Raw genomic sequence first — 20,444 nt, 5'->3', positions numbered from 1 at the left:
TCAACAATTGTTATTACTTGTCTTGTTGATAAAGCCATCCTAACAGATGTGAGGTGGTAGCTCATTGTAGTTGATTTTCATTTCCGTAAGAGCTAGTGAAGTTGAGCATCTTTCCATGTATTTGTTGGACATTTGTATGTCTTCTTGGGAGAGGTGTCTGTTCAGATCCTCTGCCCACTTTTTAATTGGATTGTGTTTGTTTGGTGTTGAGTTGTATGAATTCTTTATATGTTTTGGATATTAACCTCTTGTTGGAGCTGTTGTTTGCAAGTATGTTTAGCCATTCAGTTGTTAGCCTTTTTTGTTTTTTGGAGGTTTTTGTTTTGTTTTTTTTTGCTGTGCGGGAGCTTTTTAGTTCGATATAGTCCCATTCATTTGTTTTTGCCTTTAATTCCCTTGCCTTTGGTGTCAATTTCATAAAATCTTCTCTAAGACTAAGGTCCATAAGTTTAGTACCTATGTTTTTTCTATGTAATTTATTGCATAATAAATTATGCCACACACAAGAATAATTCAAAATAGATAAAAATTTAAATGTTAAACCTGAAACCATAAAAACCCTAGAAGAAAACATAGGCAGTAAAATCTCGGACATTGCTCATAGCAATATTTTTTGTGATATATCTCTCCAGGCAAGGGAAAAAGAAAAAATAAACAAATGGGAGCACATCAAAATAAAGTTTTTGCACTTTACATTGATTTTGTAGTTTGCAATTTTACTGTATATTTATTTGTAGTAGAATTTGGGTGGTGTCTTTAGAGTTCCTGTATAAAGAATCATGTCATCTGCAAAACATAACACTTTTACTTCTTCATTCCCAATTTGAATGCATTTTATTTCTTTCTCTCACTTGATTGCTCTGGCTTGAACATCTGGTATTGTGTTGAAAAAGAGTGATGAGAGTGGACCTCCTTGTCTTGTTCCTGATTTTAGAGGAAGAGATTTTAGTTTTTCACCATTGAGTGTGATATTAACTGAGTTTGTCATATATAGTCTTAATTATGTTGAGATACTTTCCTTATATACCTATTTTATTGAGTGTTTTTATTGTAAATGGCTGTTGTATCTTATCAGATGCTTTTTCTGCATCTTTTGATAAGATCATGTGATTTTTCATCCTTTATTTTGTTAGTGGGGTGTATTACATTGGTTTGCATGTGTTGAACCATCCTTGTCCTCCTGGAATGAACCCCACTTGATCGTGATGTATTATTATCTAAGTGATTGTTGTATTTGATTTGCTAGTATTTTGTTTAGGATTTTTGCATCTGTGTTCATTAGGAATATTGGTCTGTAGACACAAAAATGTGTGTTACCCTTGCTAGGTTTTGGTGTCAGTGTTATGTTGGCCTCATAAAATGTGTTAGGAAGTATTGCCTCTTCAATTTTTCAGAAGAATTTGAGGAGGATAGGTATCAAATCTCCTTTGAATATTTTGCAGAATGCACTAATGAAGCCATCTGGTCTTGGACTTTTATTTGGGGGGAGATTTTTGATCATTGTTTCAGTTTCTTCACTGTTGATTGGTCTATTTAGATTTTTCAGTTCTTCATGATTTAGTCTAGGAAGGTTGTATATTTCTAGGAACTTATCCATTCCTTTTAGGTTATTGAATTTGGTGGCACATAGTCTTTCATAGTATTCTTGTGTGATCCTTTGTATTTCTGTGATGTCTGTGGTAATTTCTCTTTTATTTCTGATTTTTTATATGAGTCATTTCTCTTTTTTCCTTAGTGAGTCTAGCCAGGGGTTTGTCAATTTTATGAATCTTTTCAAAGAACCAGCTCTTTGTTGTATTAAGTTTTTGTATAGTCTTTTGTTCTCTGTTTTATTCAATTTTTTTTTGCTCTAATTTTTATTATTTCCTTTCTTCTGACTTTGGGCTGCTTTTGTTCTTTTTCTAGTTCTTTAAGATGTAATGTTAGGTTGTTTACTTTTTTCTAGTTTTCTGAGACAGGCCTGTAATAATATAAACTTCCCTCTTATTACTGCTTTTGCTGTATCTCAGGAGTTTTGATATGTCCTATTGTTGTTCTCATTTGTCTCTATGTATCTTTTGATCTCACCTTTTATTTCTTCTTTGACCTAGTCATTTTTTAGTAGTATTGTTTAATCTCCACATATTTGTAGTTTTTTTAACTTCCTTTTTACAGTTGATTTCTAATTTCTAAGCATTGTGGTTAGAGAATATGCTTGGTATGATTTTAATCCCCTTAAATTTGTTGAGGCTAGTTCGGTGACCCAGTGTATGATCTGTCCTTGAGAATGTACTGTTCTCCAGTGCACACGGACCTTTCTGGACTGGCGTCTTAATGGAACTATATTTTAAAACCTTCCATATTTAGACAAACTCAATTGAAAAATTGATACATTTTCTTATTTAAAGCTCTTCTTTTAAATTGAAGATTTCTTCCTAATTTGCTCACTCCCAGCTGTTGTAGTTATATTGAAAGAACTCATTAAAAAACCAATTCTTTTTGAGCTATTCTTTCTGAAAGCACACCGTGCTATACAAGCTCTGCTGTATGTACTACTACGTACTTGAATCTGACTTCAGGAAATGGTAATATGTGGTCCTCACACATTCTTACTAGAAGTATTCTCCTGGTTTTATTCTGGCTTCAAAAAAGCCCCTCTAAATTTTTAGACATTTGTGAATACTAGTGGGTGATCTTGTTTCTGGTGAGTTACCCAGTGATTATAACTAAGTTGACCTTGTGGCTGCTGTTGAGACCTGTGATCCTGGTGTTAACCTTCGCCTCAAGTAATCAGCCTCTGTTACTCCTTGGGATGTACCTACAGGTCTGCAGTCATCCAGTTCTGTTCATTATCCCTCTTAAATTGCTCCCTGGTTCGCCCTATTCTGCCGTTTTCCTCTGCATTCCTACTCTCAGCTTCTCTCCTGTGGACTCTTCCTAATAGCCTAAAACCAGTCATCTTTTAATCACTGCCTTCATGTGGGGCCAGAGATATCTCTCTAGAATCAAAATCAGATCATGTAGTCAACCATTTCTCTTCAGTTAAAACTCTTGATGGTTCCTTGGTTCCTTTAGCATCTACTCCCAACTTCCTAACTTGGATATGACCTTGACCCAGCCTCCAGCCTGATTTTCTACCATTTCCCTTTATAACCAGGTATAAAATGTCTCACTATTTGCCAGCATGGTTTGTTTTTTTCCACCTCTGTATTTTTGCTCATGTTATTTTTATGGTTGAAAGGCCTTCTTACCCTCCCTTCAGTGTGCTTTGATTCAGTTCAGTATTAAATACCCTTCTTGTAGCACTTCCTCCGTGAAACTCGGTATGTCTGAATTTGTCACTCTGTCCTCAGCACTCACAGAGCACTTGGGACCTTCACTCCTTACATTGTGTTGTTCGTCTGTCAATCTGTGAACTCTTTTAGTATAGGAATAATTGTAGTCGATATCAGAGGCTCTTCTTAGTAGCCAGGATATATCAGAGGCCAGCGAATAATTATGAATATAAAGTATGTAATACACAGATACAATTATTTAAGGAGTTCAGATTCCAGAAGGGAGAGCACAGAGGCATAATAATGGTCATTAAGAGAATAGAATTTGGAGTCAGAATGATTGAGTTTGAACCCCAGCTCTGTCATTTACTGGGGTTTACTTCTTTGGGGTTTCATTTTCTTCCCTGCAAACCATAGATAATCGTAGTAAAGACCTCCTAGGATAGTTGTAAGGGTTAAGTAATTTGGAATGTGCAGGCTGTTCAGAATAATACCTAGCATCTAATAATAATTGTAGACACGATAATTATATAGTGTCTGCTATTTTTAAGGTAGCTGGGTAAACTGTTTTGTTAGGTATAAGGGTTATATGTGATAACCTTTACCTCGAGAATTTCAGACTGATCCTAGGAACAATTCTGGAAAACCTTTTCTTTTTAAGCCTACACAGTTCCGGAGCAAAATTTAGAGACGTCACAAAGGTAAGAGTACTTTGTCAAATAAAGATGAAGTGAGAGAACCAGAAATAGTGCCTGAATATTTATGTTCTCAAATGTACTGAACATACTGAAAGTCTTTAAATGGTGATTAAGAGGGGTTTCAAGTAATTATTTTTATTTTATTTTAGTTGTGAAATCTGTATATTGAGACTTTTCCATGTTACAAACCTCAAAATTTTAGTAATAGGTCCTACTGTCCTTGTAAATGTGCCCTTTTGGTTGCATATAGTACTTGGTATTATGTTAACTTTCATTTAAAAAATACTTATTTGCAGTAGCACTAAGATTCCTCTGGCTGCCAGAATTTGAAACTGTCTAACTTTGGTCAGTTTCAGATTTCAAACGGGATATAACACAAGCCCAGACTGTGTGTGGGCACGTGTATAGAGCAGGTGGGTATAGGGGATAGAAATGAAAAGGTATTTATAAAAGAAGGATGAAGGGGTGATCTGGCTGGCTAGGCAGGTGTCCCCTTCCTCCCTCACTGAGCCATGTGTGTCTCTCACGAAGCTGTGTGGTTGAAGAAGACACCCTTCATAACTAGAGGAGAGGACTGGTCTTCGGTCAAGGGTATACCTGCTAGAACTTCCAAACAAGCTCTCCAGGTCCATTGGTAGGAGAACGTAGGGTAGTAAAGCTTCCAGGACTCCAGACACATCCAAATGAGGCACTGCATGTGGCAGTCTGCCTTTCTGCTGCTGCTGCTTTTTTTTGAAAGGGGTATTTATAAAAGAAGTAAGATGATCTTTTAAAGAAAATTGAACTTACCAAAGATCACTTACTTACATGTCAACCTTGTGAAATATATAGTAATAAAATACAGTTTCACATTGCTCTTATACCTAGAATATTTTTTTGTAACTTGCTTGTCTAGTAAATACTAAATCCTCTCTCAAAAGTCAGCTCAACTGTCCCTACCTCTGAGGAGTCTTTCACATCCGCTGGGTAGACCTGGGAGTACCTTTCTTTTCCCTTGGGCATACTTCTATCAGAACATCTAAAATACTGTATTGCATATATTTGTTTACATATGTTCTTCCTCCCTCAGGCAGGAAGTCTGAGATTCTTGTCCGCTTCACGTCCACATCTCTAAGACCTGGGACTGTACATGAATGTTAGTAAGCTAACTATTTGATATATAATAATAAATGGGTAGTGTTCACACTGTGATCTTTGGGCTCAGAATTGAATGAGGTGTAAGACAAATGAAAACATACATTTAATAAAATTTTATCTTACCTATTAGAGGCTTAACCAATGGTATGTAAGAGTCTTGTATTTGAATGTATTTCAAACGTGATGCCTCTTTAGTAGCATATAGTTTTAGAAGTGTAAATTGTAAATCATTGAGAGCATTTTTATCAGAGAAGCAGATGCTTACCTTTTTGGAGATCTAAACCCCTGGTAAATTGAGAAATATTCCTTATTTTTTTAAATGTTTTTCTGTTTTAATGGCTAAAGTCCCTTTCATTATTCACGTCTCACTTATTTCTTAACAAATATCATTCCTCCCTAAAATTTTAAAGTATTTTTTTATTTTTATTTTTCGGTATGTTTGGCCCAAAGAAAAGAAGACAGCAAGTATCCCATGTTCTGTAAGGTTTGGCAGTTTGGCTTTGGAAATGTTACTTTGGGCAAAGGCTTTACTTTCTCAGCTTTACTTTTTTCATGTAAAACAAGGAAGTACCACTAATTTTGTACAACTGTGAGAAGTTGGCATGATGTATACACAATACCTGAATTAGTCTAGTTCAGTACTTTTTTTTTTTTTTACAGCATGAGGAAAATGAAGCAAGGAGAGAAAACTTTGCAGCTTTCATGTAATTAATGCTGTCTGGTATTGCATTAACTCATAGTATGTAAATAAGCCCTTAATGTGGATCAAGAGCCTGGAGTCAGATGATGAAAACTAACTCTTGTAAGACCACCCCCCAGTTCTCCTTCACAGATGGAGCAGCTATTTGTTCTTTTTAGACCCTCTAGAGAAGCCAGGGTTTTTCCTCTCTCTAAGACTCTGATGACCATAGATAGTATCTAGTCCAGGGTGCTGCTGAGAATAAGTGGGACATGGCACCACGATTATACAGAAGTAATGAACACAACCAGGATGTGCTAGACCAGCTGCCATGTGAGGTTACTCTAATCTGAGGGCCTTGACACAACACCACAAAACTTTCACCCCACTGCTGCAGTTGGAAAGCTTCATTCAGCACGGAGGGCTGCTACAGCCCAGTTTTAGCTCTGTGGGTGTTTTTCACTGCGGAGACAGAATCCTGATCAAATGGGGTGCGAGAATGAAAATGTCTCTCTTGAATATCTTATTTGTAATCCACAAAGCAGCAAGCTGAGGATTGTGGGAAGAGCTTGAACGCTGGGGATAGATGAACTAGGGTTGAATCTAGCATTTCCATTCTCTGCCTATTTCCAGTTAAGCAACTTACTTCGCCATTCTACCTGAAACTAATTTTACTCAGCTTTCAAGGTTCAATTCATGTATAAGAGGGTAATAATATCTACATCAGGTTATTGGGAGGCTCATTGAACACACATGAAACTTCTGGCATAGGAAGTGACACATACTAGCTGCTTTTCCAGTCCCCTTCCCCTTGTGACATATCCCCCCGCAGAAAGCAGATGGCCATTGATATATGAAAAACAAAGACTAAATCAGAGCAGACTTATATAATATAATTAGATACTACATTATAAACATAATTCTTACAGGCATAAATGGTAAACATTTGACAGAAATAACTAATATTATACCTACACAAGCTTTAGTCATTTTCTCTATTCCTTTTATTTTCATGATCAAGAATAAATATTGATTCTCTGATAAATTCTAGTCTCCTCTGCTGCATGTGGTCTCACTGCTTCCTGTCACAATTAAGCGAGGAGACGGGAAGACTGTTAACACAGTTCGTGGCAGTGGTGAGGGATCAGCTCTTCTGAACCTCCAGACTGTCACCTTCTCGTTTCTTAGCACCGTCACCAGATGTTTCTTCTGTGGTAGGTGTTCTGCTAGACACTGACAATGGGTATAATCCCTACCTTCTAAAACTCAGTCTGGTGTGACAGACAAACCTGTAAGTATATTTTATTAATTCTAAAATACACATTTTTTCACATTTTAACATCTCTGAAATTGGGACGCACCTTACAGTTGATGGTGTATCACTTTATTTGCAGCAGTCTTTCCCCTAGTGGTACTGAAAATTAATAGCCTTGTAATTGGTGTCTTCTTAGATAAAATGACGTGCAGCAGGTCATGGAAATAAAAAGACATCCTTTCTCTGCACACAGGAAAATGGACTTTGGGAACTCAGAAGAAATACCAGGTATCAGGGAGCAGGTTCTGAAGAGAGCTTTAAGCTGGTCCTATCTAAATTTGTTACAGTTCTTTTGTTGCTCTTTTTAACCACAACCCCTCTCCCTGTTGTCAGGGTTATTATTAAGGCTCCCATGTGACATTCCTTTTTATTTTTGGAGGCCTGAGGTGCACCCTTTCATGTATCTTTTCCCTTCTGTGGAAATAAAAGGTCTTGAGATTGTGGTCAGTTTAAACTCAAGGTTGGCATGAGAACTCAGGAGAAGTGAGAAGAACTTCTGAATTTCTGTAACCTGGAATTCTTGCAGGTAGATGGAGAGGTTAGAAAGGCGCATGCAAGTGAGATGTAAAAGGTTTCAAACCATCCTAGTGACTTCTAATACCTTAGAATAAAGTCCAGAGTATTTAACATGCCCTCCAGGGCCCCACATGATTCAGTGTCTGTCAATCTGTCCAGCCTCATCTTCTGCCACTCTCTCCCACCCCTTCTCTGCCCCAACATGCCTGGCTTCTTTTAGTTCTTTGAATGTGCTAAGGGGTATTGATCAGTGGCCTTTGCTCATGCTGTTACCTTTTTGGGCCTCCTTCTCCCTATCCCTCTTCCAGTCTTTGACTGGTGAACTTCTACTCACTCTAAAGTCTTAGCTCAAAGTGTCACCTCCTGAGATGTCTTTCTTTACTCTGCCACCTAAATTCAGGCCCTGTCATTTTGTCACAGAGCACTGTTCTTTTCCTTCACAGCTCCTGTCACAATTCATATTATGTATGAGTGTATTCCTTTGCATAGCATCTGTCTTTCCAAATAAATTGCAAGCATCATGTAGACAGGGCCTTTAGCACATAGTCTGGTTCTAAATATGAGTAGAGACATTTATTGAAGAAGATACAAGATACAAGAAACATCGTACATAGGATAATGATGCCCCAATCTCCTTCGAAGTAGACACCTTGGGACCTCACACAGTTCTCCCAGTGATTCTCCCACTATTCAAAACACTCTGCAAATTCCTTTGTTGGAATTGCCATCAGCTTCCCTGTTGTATTTTCCTGAATTTCATCTGTGGTCTGAAGTCTCATCCCTTTTAAAGGTGATTTTAGTTTTAGGAAAATCCAGAAGTCACAGGGGGCCAAATCTGGGCCGTAGGGGCGCTAAGTCATCTGGGTGATTTGATGTTTCACCAGAAGACTCTGCACTTATGGGATGCATGAGCAGGTGAGTTGTCATGATGAAGCTGCCAATCACCAGTTGCCCATACCTGTGGCTGTTTTCGTTGTATTGCATCTCTTAGCCGATAAGTGGTATTCCTTATGAATCGTTTGGCCTGGAGGGGTATACTCGTGATGGACAACATCTTCCCAATCAAAAACACAGTTAATACGGACTTGATTTTGTTGCGACTTTGCCGCGCCTTCTTTGGGTGTAGAGAACCAGGCGGCCTCCATCGGGGCCACTGGGCCTTCGTTTCCAGGTCATATGTGTAGCTGTAGACCCACACGATTCATCTCTGTTTGTGACCTTCTTGAGGAAACCTGGTTCAATGGTAGCGGCTTGAATCAGGTCATTAGCAACTGCAGCAGAGGTTCCTTCTGCTCTGATAGCAGAAACCACAGAATGAATTTTGCCCAACACGTTTCATGCCAAGATCCTGTGTCAAACTCTCGGACACAGCAGTTTCTGGAATCCATGGGTCGGCTGCAAGTTCTCACCTGTCAGTCGCCCATCTTTGTTGACTGCAGCCCGAACACGTTCAATATTCTCAGGTGCTCTGCTTGTTGCAGGCCTTTCAGAACCTGGATCACTTCCAACAGATCCTTGATCATCTTTGAAGCATTTGTGTCACACTTTTATTTGCTCTGCACTCATTGCATCGTCCTCCAAAGCCTTCTGAATCATCCAAATAGTTTCTACGAAGGAATGTTCAAGCTTAATGCAAAATTTGATGCAGATTCATTGGTCTACTCACTCAGTGATTTTGAATGTGACAGCCACATATTACACATGCTCACTCAATATTATGTACCATCCCCACTGATTAGTATAGTGAAGTTGTTACTATTCACACATGCACATTGCACTCCACTCTTCTTGGCTGCCAGGTTACATCGATGTCACTTCACACAAACTGTTCTCATTATATTAACAATGGCTGGACTTTTTCTGGACAGACCTCTTGCTTAAGGAAATATATCAATATTCTTTTCTAAGATAACTTTGAAATATGCTTGATTTCAGGGGCTCCCTTGTTCTCTTTCTTGTTTATTAACACTTTGGAAGGTTTTAAGGAATCAGAACCTTTTCTTTCTCTACAGACTTATTTTGAAATTCAACAGCCACAGCAAATACTTGAATCTAAGTCACACATCTGTCCCCCAAAAGTATTAGTGGTAGTCTGAGGTCCTTATTCTGATAGGGTGAAAGGGATTAGCAAATAGCACTGTACCAGGAACCTAGATGATGATGCATCTGGGTTTTTGACATGACATGTGGAGCTTGAAGTACCTACAGGACATGAGGCAGACATGTCCGAAGGCAGTTGGAAGTGGAGGTGTGGTGCTAGATACGGTTTAGAAGTGAAGATTTGAATTTGAACCATTTACATAACAATAATTGAAATTAAAGTGTAAGTAGGCTATTAACAGAGGAGGATGCAAAGACGGAAGGAGATGAAGGGAAAGTAGTTGCAAGGGGGGCCAAAAACGGAGTCGTGAGAGAGGAAGAGACCCTTCTATGCTCTACACTCAAAAGAACATTGGCATTGGGCATGTAACACGTGAGTGAGTGAGTGGTGAGTAATGCACCAGAAAAGCTTTCTTCTTTTTTAATATTGTTTTTAAAATCTGTAAACAAAATAACCCTTAAATTGAAGAGCTCTCAGTAGTCCAGAGACTGTGAATCCATTTGTCTATCAAGAAAACCCCTGGACCTCACCTGGAGTAGTGAAACTATTGATAGAAGAAGTGTTGTTTGTCTGAAGAGTCCATGCCACAGAACAGTTGTCAATTTTGAGTTGTGAAAATAGGTTTTATTTTTAATTCTTTGTATTTTAAACATTTTTCCCAAAAAGCAGAGAGCATGTTTGTATGCAGGAGACACTTGGCTGTTTATTAGTAATCACGTGCAAATTGTTGATTCACCAGAGAACCAACGTGATTGGCATTGGCATTTAACCTTTCTGGTATTTCAAAAGATTGAGTTTTGGGTGTTGGTGAGTTTGTTTGGATTATGTTACGTGACCATGCTCCTTTTTAGATCAGGCGTTGGCAAACTGTAGCCAGAGAGTCGAATCCAGCCTGGGGCTGGTTTTTGTGTGGCCTTTGAGCTAAGGTGGTTTTTACCTTTTTGAAGAGTTGTAAAAACAAAACAAAAAACCCAGAATAATCTGTGGCAGAGAACATAAGTGTCCTAGAAAGCCTAAAATATTTACTGTCTGGCTCTTTAGAGAAAAAGTTTGCTGACTCTTTCCTTAGTTTGTAAGTTGTACATAAAAATGAACTAGAAATTTCATAGAAAAACCTCAAATTGATGACTGTAGTTCCAGACTGTCTTGCATGTCTTAAGGCTTTTCTTTTAAGTAGTGACTTAGCTGTTGAGGTATGAGAACACATTTTTGTTGATGATATGTGAACTTGATTAATTGGAAACTGCCTTGTCTGACTTGAAAGTTTGGCCAGAGGGGCAGAAGGCCTTCTGTGCTGTATCTCATAGACCTGCTCTGGAAAACGTTGAACCCAGTTCCAGTACCATTGTTGTGTTTAGTTTATCCTAGGGTGTCTGAGGTAAACACCAGTATTTACATATTGGAGCAAGCTATATAAAGTAGACTAAAATACTTACGTGGAATAGAGTTCTGTTCTTCATTTGCATTTTGTTTGGCCCTTTAGAGGGGTGTTTTCTAGTTGCAAAATGTAAAGATCTTTGAGTATTAGATTTAGAAAATGATTTGAGTTACATAATTTTTATTTCAATAGTGTTCATTTCACGTGCCTTCTGTTTTTGTAATGAGATGTCATCGATCACTTCTGAGTATAAATTTCCTCAGTTCTTAAATCCAACTGATATCATTCCATCAGACTCTCCAAGTTGTGGGAAATAAAAGTTGATTTGATACAGTTCTATAATTCGAGATGACTGTTCAATGAGGCCCTGTCTAATCAATTGCTAAATAATTCTCTCTCAAAAGTGGATTTGATATTTATATTCTGATATTCTGCTCACAGTGTTTGTTGATGGTATTTGAAATCCCCTGCCAGTAGATAAGTAAAGCTTATTATTTGCTTTTCAACATTTTAAGCGATTATTCTCTCATTCAAGAGCTAAGAAGCAGAAGGATAGGTGTATTATCAAACTATGATCCTGTCTATCCAAAGAAGCTGGGAACCTTGATTAATATGCCTTGTTAACTGATGATTCCAGTTCCATACTGGTAGTGCTAGAATAATTTGTATAAACCAAGCAGTACAGATTCCTTATTTTAGCACTAAGACTTACAAAGGCTTCTTTTAGCAGCCTTTAATTTTGTACTTATGTATGTGACATAGCCTGTGGCTGTGATAGCTACAGTGAATCTCCAGTTGTTTGGGGATGAAAGGAGGAGGCAGCTGGAAACTCGGTAGCTACATCTAGCTGTCTACCTAGAGAAGGCCTTGATTTCAAGTTTATCTAAACAAGCTCGACTAATCCCAACTATCTAGGGGGATCCACTGTCAAAACAAGCAGCGTGGCCCTGAGGCAAACACAGCTATACAGAAATGAAGGCTGGGGCTTCCAATACTCCGATGACTGCATACTGGAGGCTTTTTTTCCCTCCTGAAAGAGAGTAAGAGAGGTATAATTTGCATAATGCCTTTTCATTGGAAACTTTTGGAAAGCTGACAGACCTCCAGCTTATAGATCTGTAGCCACAATACAGAGTCTATAGGAGAATCCTTGAATGACCTAACCATATTGAAAGAAAATATAAAAGCGTCCAAGTATAGCCAAGTGAGAGAGGAAAAGAGGCTGATGCATTGTCTAACATCTGCTGTACTTCTCGTTAGTTTTGTTCTTTGCTATTCTGTGTGGACTTTGGAGAAGCCTAAGACAGCCTAACATGAATCCTATAATCTTCCTTCTGAATATTTATGTAGCGTGCCAGCTTCTAAGCTGTCCTTTGCGTTTTCCTATTTCCCCCTCATTTTCATGCTCTCAAATGAGGCCAACATTTCAAAAGCTAAATAAATGTTTGTGAATGTTTATAAAAGATTTGCATAAATTTGTCCTTGTCTGACAAAGATCACTTTTTTCTTATGCCAGCTCTGAAAAATTTTTTTTAAGGTTTTGGTGCTTGTCTTGATCACAAAGTCCTGCATCCCGGAACAATGATTGCTGATTAAGTGGGTGTGCGATTGTGGCTGAATAGGCTTTCAAGACACTGGGTGAAAAGGCCTGTCATCTGAAGGCTAAATTATAGAATTTAGAAAATGTTATCAGAAGTACGCATTTAAATCTATTTTTTGGTACCATATCATTAGATAAGACAAAGAGCTCTTACAAGTTAAAAGTATAACCACCCACAGGTTAAAAAATTCTCCTGTATAAATTTTAATAATTAGAATGTTTCAATAACTCAGAATATTACTTTTCTTTCCCATGATTGAACATATTTAAAAATAATTTTTATTCTTTTAGGCACCTTTTGCAAACCATAACTCTACCAGTTCTATGTATTAATATGGTTACTGGGGTAGTGATCAGAGGGAATATATACCAGGCAGTGCTTTAAGACATCTGAAGGCATAGTCAGTTACACCTTGAGAAAATATAAACTATATGAAATACATACATGGTGTTAGGGCTTAACTGCAGGATGGTCAGACAGATCGACAGACAGACAGACACATTCACACCACAGACTCTTGCTGCCACGTGTTTGCTGAATTCATTTACCTTTTAAAATTAGAATAGATTTTGTGGGGTGACAGGGGATGTTGTGGGTAGAGGTGCTAATTTAGTTCAGAGATATTTGAAGATTGGCAGAAGAGAGAGGTAACAGCCAGTTCTGTTAGTCCTTTAGTTGTATTGGTTTAGAGGTTTAAGTTGTCATTAAGGCACAAACTAGAGCCACTTCTCTGACACAGTTTTTATCACATCTGCTAGGCTTGCGTCCCAAGAGGAGAGACGCAGAGAGCAGTGAATTCAACGTGGGCCCATTATCGACTGCTTTTTCGTGTGTTGTAGAAGGAGCGAGACCTCGGGGAGGCTTGGAGCCTCCTCCCGTGTAATGTCCAAGTCAGATTTGAAGGACTGGTGGCAGGAAAGCTTTGGCCTTGGGGTGCGAATTCTAAGAAATAGAAGCACAATTAAGTTTAAAAAATTCAAGGACTTTGAGCTCAATAATGAAAGATTTTTTTTAGACTAATGTGAGCAGAAAAGTTGCCCATCTGTGCACATTTTTGTGTGCATTTAAAATATTTAAAAGCTGACAGCTTTTAATATGCTTACAAAATACTATTTCTATCAGTGCTCTTTTTTTTTTTTGAATACTGTCTTCCTGAGGGCAAGTTGCTTCTTCAGTGGAACCATGTTTGTAGTTTTACTGTTGGGGCCTATTCCTTTGGTGTGTGGGGACTTGTGGCCCTCTTTCCCATTTTCCCCAATTTCTCTTCTCTTTAGACATATTGATAACATATGTGTGCAGGTTATAGGATTTAAAATGTTTAAGGAAATGAACAAGGCAAAATATTTTAGAGTAATAATGTTAAGTCCAAGGAACTCTACTACCGATGCCATTGAATGAATGCCAATTGTAGAAGATTCTAACCAAATCATTTGTTTGTTTTGAAAGTGTTTGAAATAAGTGTGAAGAAGTTTATTCATGTTTAACATTGACCTGGTAAAGTCATTTTCATCCCTTTTGCTGTAAAGTTTAAAGTTAATAAAATGAAATCTTAGAATAAAGGATTTTATATAATACTTAATTTGGGAACAACTTCATTTTAAGTAATTTTTTGAAGAAAGGAAAGGATACAAAAAGATAAAGTGGCTTTGTTAAATTAAAATTTGTTATAAAATTATTTTTATCACAAATATGTATTTTTAAAGATATTTTTACTTAAAAGTACTTTTAGAGGTGATTCTTCTGCTTTCTATCTATATACTTAATGTCCTTGATAATTTAGGTATAAAGTTTATATGATACATATTATAGAGTGATATATTTTTATGTTTTAGTGTACTTTTATTTGCATATTAGGTATTGTACAAATTAGCGTAATTATAATGTATGAATGACTCAAATTTAACTAAAGTTTATAAAAAGTGAACTCGGAGTAAATATTGAAATATACCAAAGAAAAGAAGCAGACTCTGTGGCATTTGAGCAGTGTTGTTAGAAATCTGACCCAGCTTTTATGTTGGGTGTTGAAAGGCCTTTTTGTAAAATCCCGTATTCAAAGCTTTTGTCAATGAAAATAAAAAGTTTGGCCGCAGTTATAGTATGGGTCTTGGATTTAACTTGACATTTATAAGGAAGGAGAAAAATTGTATTTCCTGTTTTCATATTTAGGAAATTTCTGATCAACATTCTTGAACTGGGTGCTACTTAAGCTTTTAAGAACTTCTTACCATTCTGTTTTTTCCTTCTTAATCATAAGCATTAAAACCTCTGGTAGCTTTCACTTGGAGCCCCTGGTTTTAACTTGAAATGGCCTAAAGTTGAAATTTAGTTAGCTTTTTGTATGTTTGGATTTTGTGTGTGTTCTGTTTTTAACTTTCAACTTGAGTTTTAAGATCATCAATCAACAGCTTTTCTTTTAAGTCAGTAGCACTGATCTCAATTGCAGGACTTAGGGGGTCAGCATTTCCCTCGTTCTATTAAAAAATGTCTGAGCATAGAAATGGAGTATTTTAGGAATTTGAGCTCCACTGATCTTTTCATCACACATCTGCATTTTGAAATGAAAAAATAAATTAGATGTAGGAAACTCAGGAAATGTTCTCCTACCGTCTCCTCGCCTCTTTCTCCTTCACTCTCTTTTTGGACAAAAGTAAATTATCAACTACTATACTAGCTTTCAGCAATCTACACAGAGGCTGATTGTAGCTTTAAATATTTTAAAATCCATTTATTTATTCAAGCTGTCTCTTTTCTTTATTTAGATGTTTTGTTGCACGATTTTCTTTTTCCTTTTGAACTATTGAGAACATGCCTCATCTCCCCACATTCTGTAACCCCAGTGGACATTATAATCAGCTTGTGCTTTTGTTTTTCAGATGGCATTTATTTGTGGGGTATGTATGTCTGTGTCTCTGTTAGTCGTTTTCATCTGCCAAATACAGCTAATTTTTGTTTATACATTTCAGTGAAAACAAAGTATTTGACCTCTGAACTAATGGCTGTTGCAAGATCTCTTACACCCTCCCTACCCTGTACTCCAAATTCAGAGTGAATTAGTTTAGCCTTTTTATTACTGATAATCCCAGTTAACTATATCAAATTTAGTTTTCAAAGTTTTGCTTTCAGATTGGATTCTAAGATGAATAATATTATACATTTTTAAAGCTTTCCCAGGTTTTTAAGACAATGGCTGAATTTCAGCAAAAACAATCTACTCTTTTCAGATTGGAGTAAATTCCCTTGAATGGGCCTTTTGACTGGGTGAGAATTCAAATTGGATGAAATGAATCCAAAAAAGATGGCAATGAATCTTGAGTTCATTTTTTATTTTTATTTATAAGTGACTCCAATGTTAGGTATGTTGATTTCATATTTTGGTTCACAGCCTGAGGCTTATCTCCTTGTGGGCAGAGCTTTGAAGATGTTGATGCTTTTCTACTGCACTGTGCAGTCTGCTGTTTAATATATGCATCGCTGAAAGGTTTATGCGACTGCCTGTCATCCACCTTCCCCTTACCCCTCTGCTCTTACTTCTTCCCACATGAAGGATCGAATATTTTGTTAGGAAGAAAAGTCCTTTTGGAAATTGCCTATTTCATAAATTGTCTGGTGACACAAAGGAGTTGGATGCTATATTCTTGTCTCATTTATTTTGAAAACTTTGCTACTGAACTCACCTTAATCAATGAGCTCGATGTTGTCTCCAATAAGTTATGTGTTGGATATATTGATTGGGAGGGATTTTAGAAAACCCGTCTGGGGTTTATAATGTCAGCAGTGTTTTGATTATGAAAAGAGTTGGAACCTGGGGACATGGAACCAGGTGGCGAATGTCCTAAAGCCAGTGGTGACATGGTGGACTGGTTCTCTCCTGGGATCTAGTTCATGCCCTGCACTTTAACTGTGGTGACTGGCTACTATAGATTCACTTTTTTTGCTCATTAAAATGTTAAAAAATCAAACTGTACATAAAAAGATTTGTGAAAATATAAACTTGGGAATTGATTTAGAGAGCTGGCACGATCTTTCCCACCCCCTGCCTTAGCAATGAGGTCATTTACATTTCATCAGCTGTACTGCATCTTGAAGATCCGATTTATGTGGCAGTAGTGGAGATCATCCGAGAGAGCTTGTATGGGCAAGAGAAAGGGGGGAGAAAACAGGAAAATTGTCATCTACAAAGAGAGTTCCTTAGCCAAAGACACAGCTTCTAGAGGAAAGAGGGGTTGGTAACTGGTTAATGACTGTTTTCCTAGTAAAGTTAATGCTGAAAGACACTGTGCTATAAATATAATGCTTAAAATATGTTTAAATCAGGGTTTTAAAGTCTCCTCTCTTGGAGAGTGGTACTTTTCATATTCAAGTAATTGTGTTTTTCTTTGGAAAAAGAGGGTAAGGTAGTTAGATGTTTGTATATAGGGAAAACATCAGTATTAAGAAAATTTGTTCATTTCAGCAGTTTTTATTTATAAGAAACATTGCTTGTTTTTTTCTTCCTTCTTCTTGTCATTCCATTTTTAAACCAAGAAGTAGATTTTTCAGTTTTGAGTGAGATAACGTATGACTATTTCTAACACAAAGTAGATGCTCATTTTTGTTTTCTCCTTTGACAGCACACTACCATTTTATTTGACTTAAATTGGAATATCAAGGTCTTGTAATATCACAAACATAAGAAAACATTATAATGCACAAATGTGTGCCATACTTGCCTGTATTTCCTTCCTCCTGCCCCCCACCCCGTGCCCATTGCTTAATTAGACTTACCACTGCTTTCTTGGGTAAAAAGGAAAGCTCTTGGGAGGTAGGTTATACTCAGCTTACATTGGGTATTTTAGTATTTGTTCTAATATTATCTGACAGACAAGTTCACAGTTGGTTATTACTCTTGACATTAGAAAGTGGTTAAGTAGTTTCTATATTGTAATGAGTAATAAGTTGGGCTTATTAGATTCCTTGGACCCTGCTGTAGAGTACAATGCTTTCTTGTAGCCATGGGGGTCTTTTCTTTCAAAAATTGTGAGGCTTTTTGGCTGCTCAACTCCAGCATAGCGAAGAGAAGCACTTTTGCACCTGTAACTTTTGAGGAGTAAAGGATAACTGTCTTTGTAGGTGAATTTGACAATAAGGGAGCATTAGTATTGAGTTTTAAAGAATGCTTGGTACATACACTGAACTCAAGAGATATTTTGTGGCATTTGAAACCTGAAGTGAAAGGAAATATGTAAGGAATTTTTTTGCATATACATCATGTGAGTTTTGTGTATGTGGGTTTTAGTATATTTTATAATTGAAACTGCAGACTTTATTTATTTTAATTTTTATTCTTGTTCAAGTACAGTTTTCCATCTTATATTCCCAGCCCTGCCCCCCCCAGTGCTCCCCACCTCCTTCCCATTTCCACCCCCCACCTTAGTTATTGTCCATGTGTCCTTTATACTTGTTCATGTGAGTCCATCCCCTTTTCCCCTGTGATTCTCTCCCCTCTCCCCCCTGGACCCTGTCAGCCTGTTCTGTATTTGAGTGTCATTGGTCATATTTTGCTTGCTTGTTTGTGAAACTGCAGACTTTAAAATGAATGGTTTATATGATCTTTTTTCCAGTATTTGCCTGATAATAACATTATGCACTGAGAAGTTGCCCTTGCTCTTTTCTCTATTAGTAATTACAACTTATTTAAATACGAGTTTTAAAACAATATGTAATGAATGCCACATTATGAATTTAGCTATGTGTCAGCAGTGCCTCTTAGAATATGCTGAATATGCAGAATAGAATATGCCTTATCCACCTTTTTTCATTTTTTTCTATTCCTCAATTATTTTACAACATGCCTTAACAGTGCTGTAATATATGTATATATATATATATATATATACACACACACACATACATACATACATACATACATACATACATACATACATAGTATCAGTCCAAGACAATATTTTAAAAAAAGGATATGCTCAACTGAATTATGTAGGTCGAATATGCTCTGGCAGAACAAGTCAGTGTACTTTCTGCTTCATCGAGTGGGTTATTAGATTGATTGGTTTATTTCTTGAATGATAGAACTGGTTTTAAAAATAAATGAAGCAAGAAGCATCAATTTCAGTTAGCATTGATAATTCATTATTATTGGTTAGAAAAGTGCTACATTTGTAAACTGATCTTTAATTTATCACTTGGATTAGGATTTGCAGAGGGCAAGGTTGTTTTAATTTGAACCAGCTTCTCCATGACTGAAAAATGTGTTCTTCATTTTGTCTTGAAGTTGGGATTTTAAATAGTTAAAAAGCAAATCAAATGCATGAAAGAAATACTTTTTTAAAATTTATAACATTGGTCTATGAACTTAAGCACTGACTGTGGGCTAAGCCTGCAGTTAAATTAAGACAAGCTAAAGAAAGTTCTATGAAGGAAGTAATAATTACTTGCATATATGTTTAGCTGTGTGTATAGATGCTGTACATATGAAACGTGTCTGTTGGGAAAAGTCACACCCTGCTGTGTATTGTGTCTCATACAGTAATGTGCTTTGCTTAATGCAAGAAGCTTCTCTTTTATGAATAAGTCTTTGAAATGTCACTCTGGTAAAAAAAAATGCTTTTGTTCCCTTTTTGTATACTTCTGAAAAACGTGCTTGGTTTTATGTACCTACATATTTGTGAAAAGATTTAAACTGGTAGTTTGCTTTGGATTTTCACAAATTACAAGCAGGTAAGTGTGTCCAATTATGATGACATTTAACTAAAAATAGTGCATACTTAACACTGTTACAATTTGGTTACAAAATAAATTTGTGCCAGAAATCTCAACTTCTTTATGAAGTAAGTAAATGAAGTTTTATGCTAAAAAAAATGTAGTTGACCATGTTCAGGGACAATTATCTTAAAGTTGGATTTCTATTCTGCTTGTGCTTTAGCCCACTGATGTTGGGAAGCAAGCGTTGTCTAATCCTGGCCCCCTCTGTTCCTAGGTAACAGGCAAAAACGGTGCCAGCAACAGCAGCCCTGCCAGGCCAAACCCATGTGGCTCGGTGTTATTCACTCTGATCCATATGGTCAGGCTGGAGATGGTCCCTGGAGGGGTGTTAACACTCAGCAACCCACCCGCCTCCCTCCCTTCAGAGCTTTCCTGCATGGCTCCTGCTGCTTGCCCATGTGTGATTCTTGATTAATTTTTCATTTTTAATGAAGTTTGATCATGTTTATTATTTCTCATGATTGACTGCCTGGTACTCCTCCCATGTAATTGATAAAGCCCATATTTCTTCATCTGTCTCCTCTTTCTTTAGGGTAAAGTTGCTGGATTGTGTGCCATGGTTAATGTTAGATTTATTGGTCCCATTAGATGTATAAATTATCTTTTTTTCTCTCCACAGGAAGTTCTACAGACTTTGACCAAGTTTTGTTTCCCCTTCTATGTGGACAGGTAGTGTCAGATTTTCAAACTTTACCAAAAAATAAAAAATAAAAAGCATCAATAAACCTGCTATGGAAAATAAAAACCATGCCATTCTTAATATTCTGTCTGCTTAACCATGCTTTAAAATATCTGTGTTCCAAGGAGAGTTGCAGTATTCTCCTTTCCTGAGGATTTTATTGACACTGTCAAGAAGTTTAAAGCTTAGAGCTTTGCATTGGTTAATTTGTGAGATACCGTTTGCATGACATTAAATTTTTAATTTTGGTTATCAGACTCAAACCATGATTAAGAATGGTTGGGTTTTAATCCAGTGCTATTTAATTTTTATTTAAATATGAAT

The 20,444-nt window shown here is 36.9% G+C and overlaps 1 protein-coding gene across 11 annotated transcripts in view; it reads left to right on the top strand.

Annotated features, from left to right (window-relative positions):
- Positions 1-20,444, top strand: part of DENND1A (DENN domain containing 1A) — a 496,583-nt gene that overhangs the window by 138,574 nt on the left and 337,565 nt on the right. For 8 of the 11 annotated variants that reach the window (XM_037036469.1, XM_037036471.1, XM_037036468.1 and 5 more), the window contains one exon: positions 20,061-20,110. The exons of the other annotated variants lie outside the window; for them this stretch is intronic. In XM_037036469.1, coding sequence (XP_036892364.1) covers positions 20,061-20,110 — 50 coding nt within the window. The remainder of the gene's footprint in view (positions 1-20,060; positions 20,111-20,444) is intronic. 11 annotated transcript variants of the gene reach the window in all.

The sequence above is a fragment of the Sturnira hondurensis genome, unplaced genomic scaffold (genome assembly GCF_014824575.4).
Source record: "Sturnira hondurensis isolate 20B ecotype Veracruz unplaced genomic scaffold, ASM1482457v3 Scaffold0022908, whole genome shotgun sequence".
Taxonomy (NCBI): domain Eukaryota; kingdom Metazoa; phylum Chordata; class Mammalia; order Chiroptera; family Phyllostomidae; genus Sturnira; species Sturnira hondurensis.
This window is presented reverse-complemented; position numbering and strand designations above follow the sequence as displayed.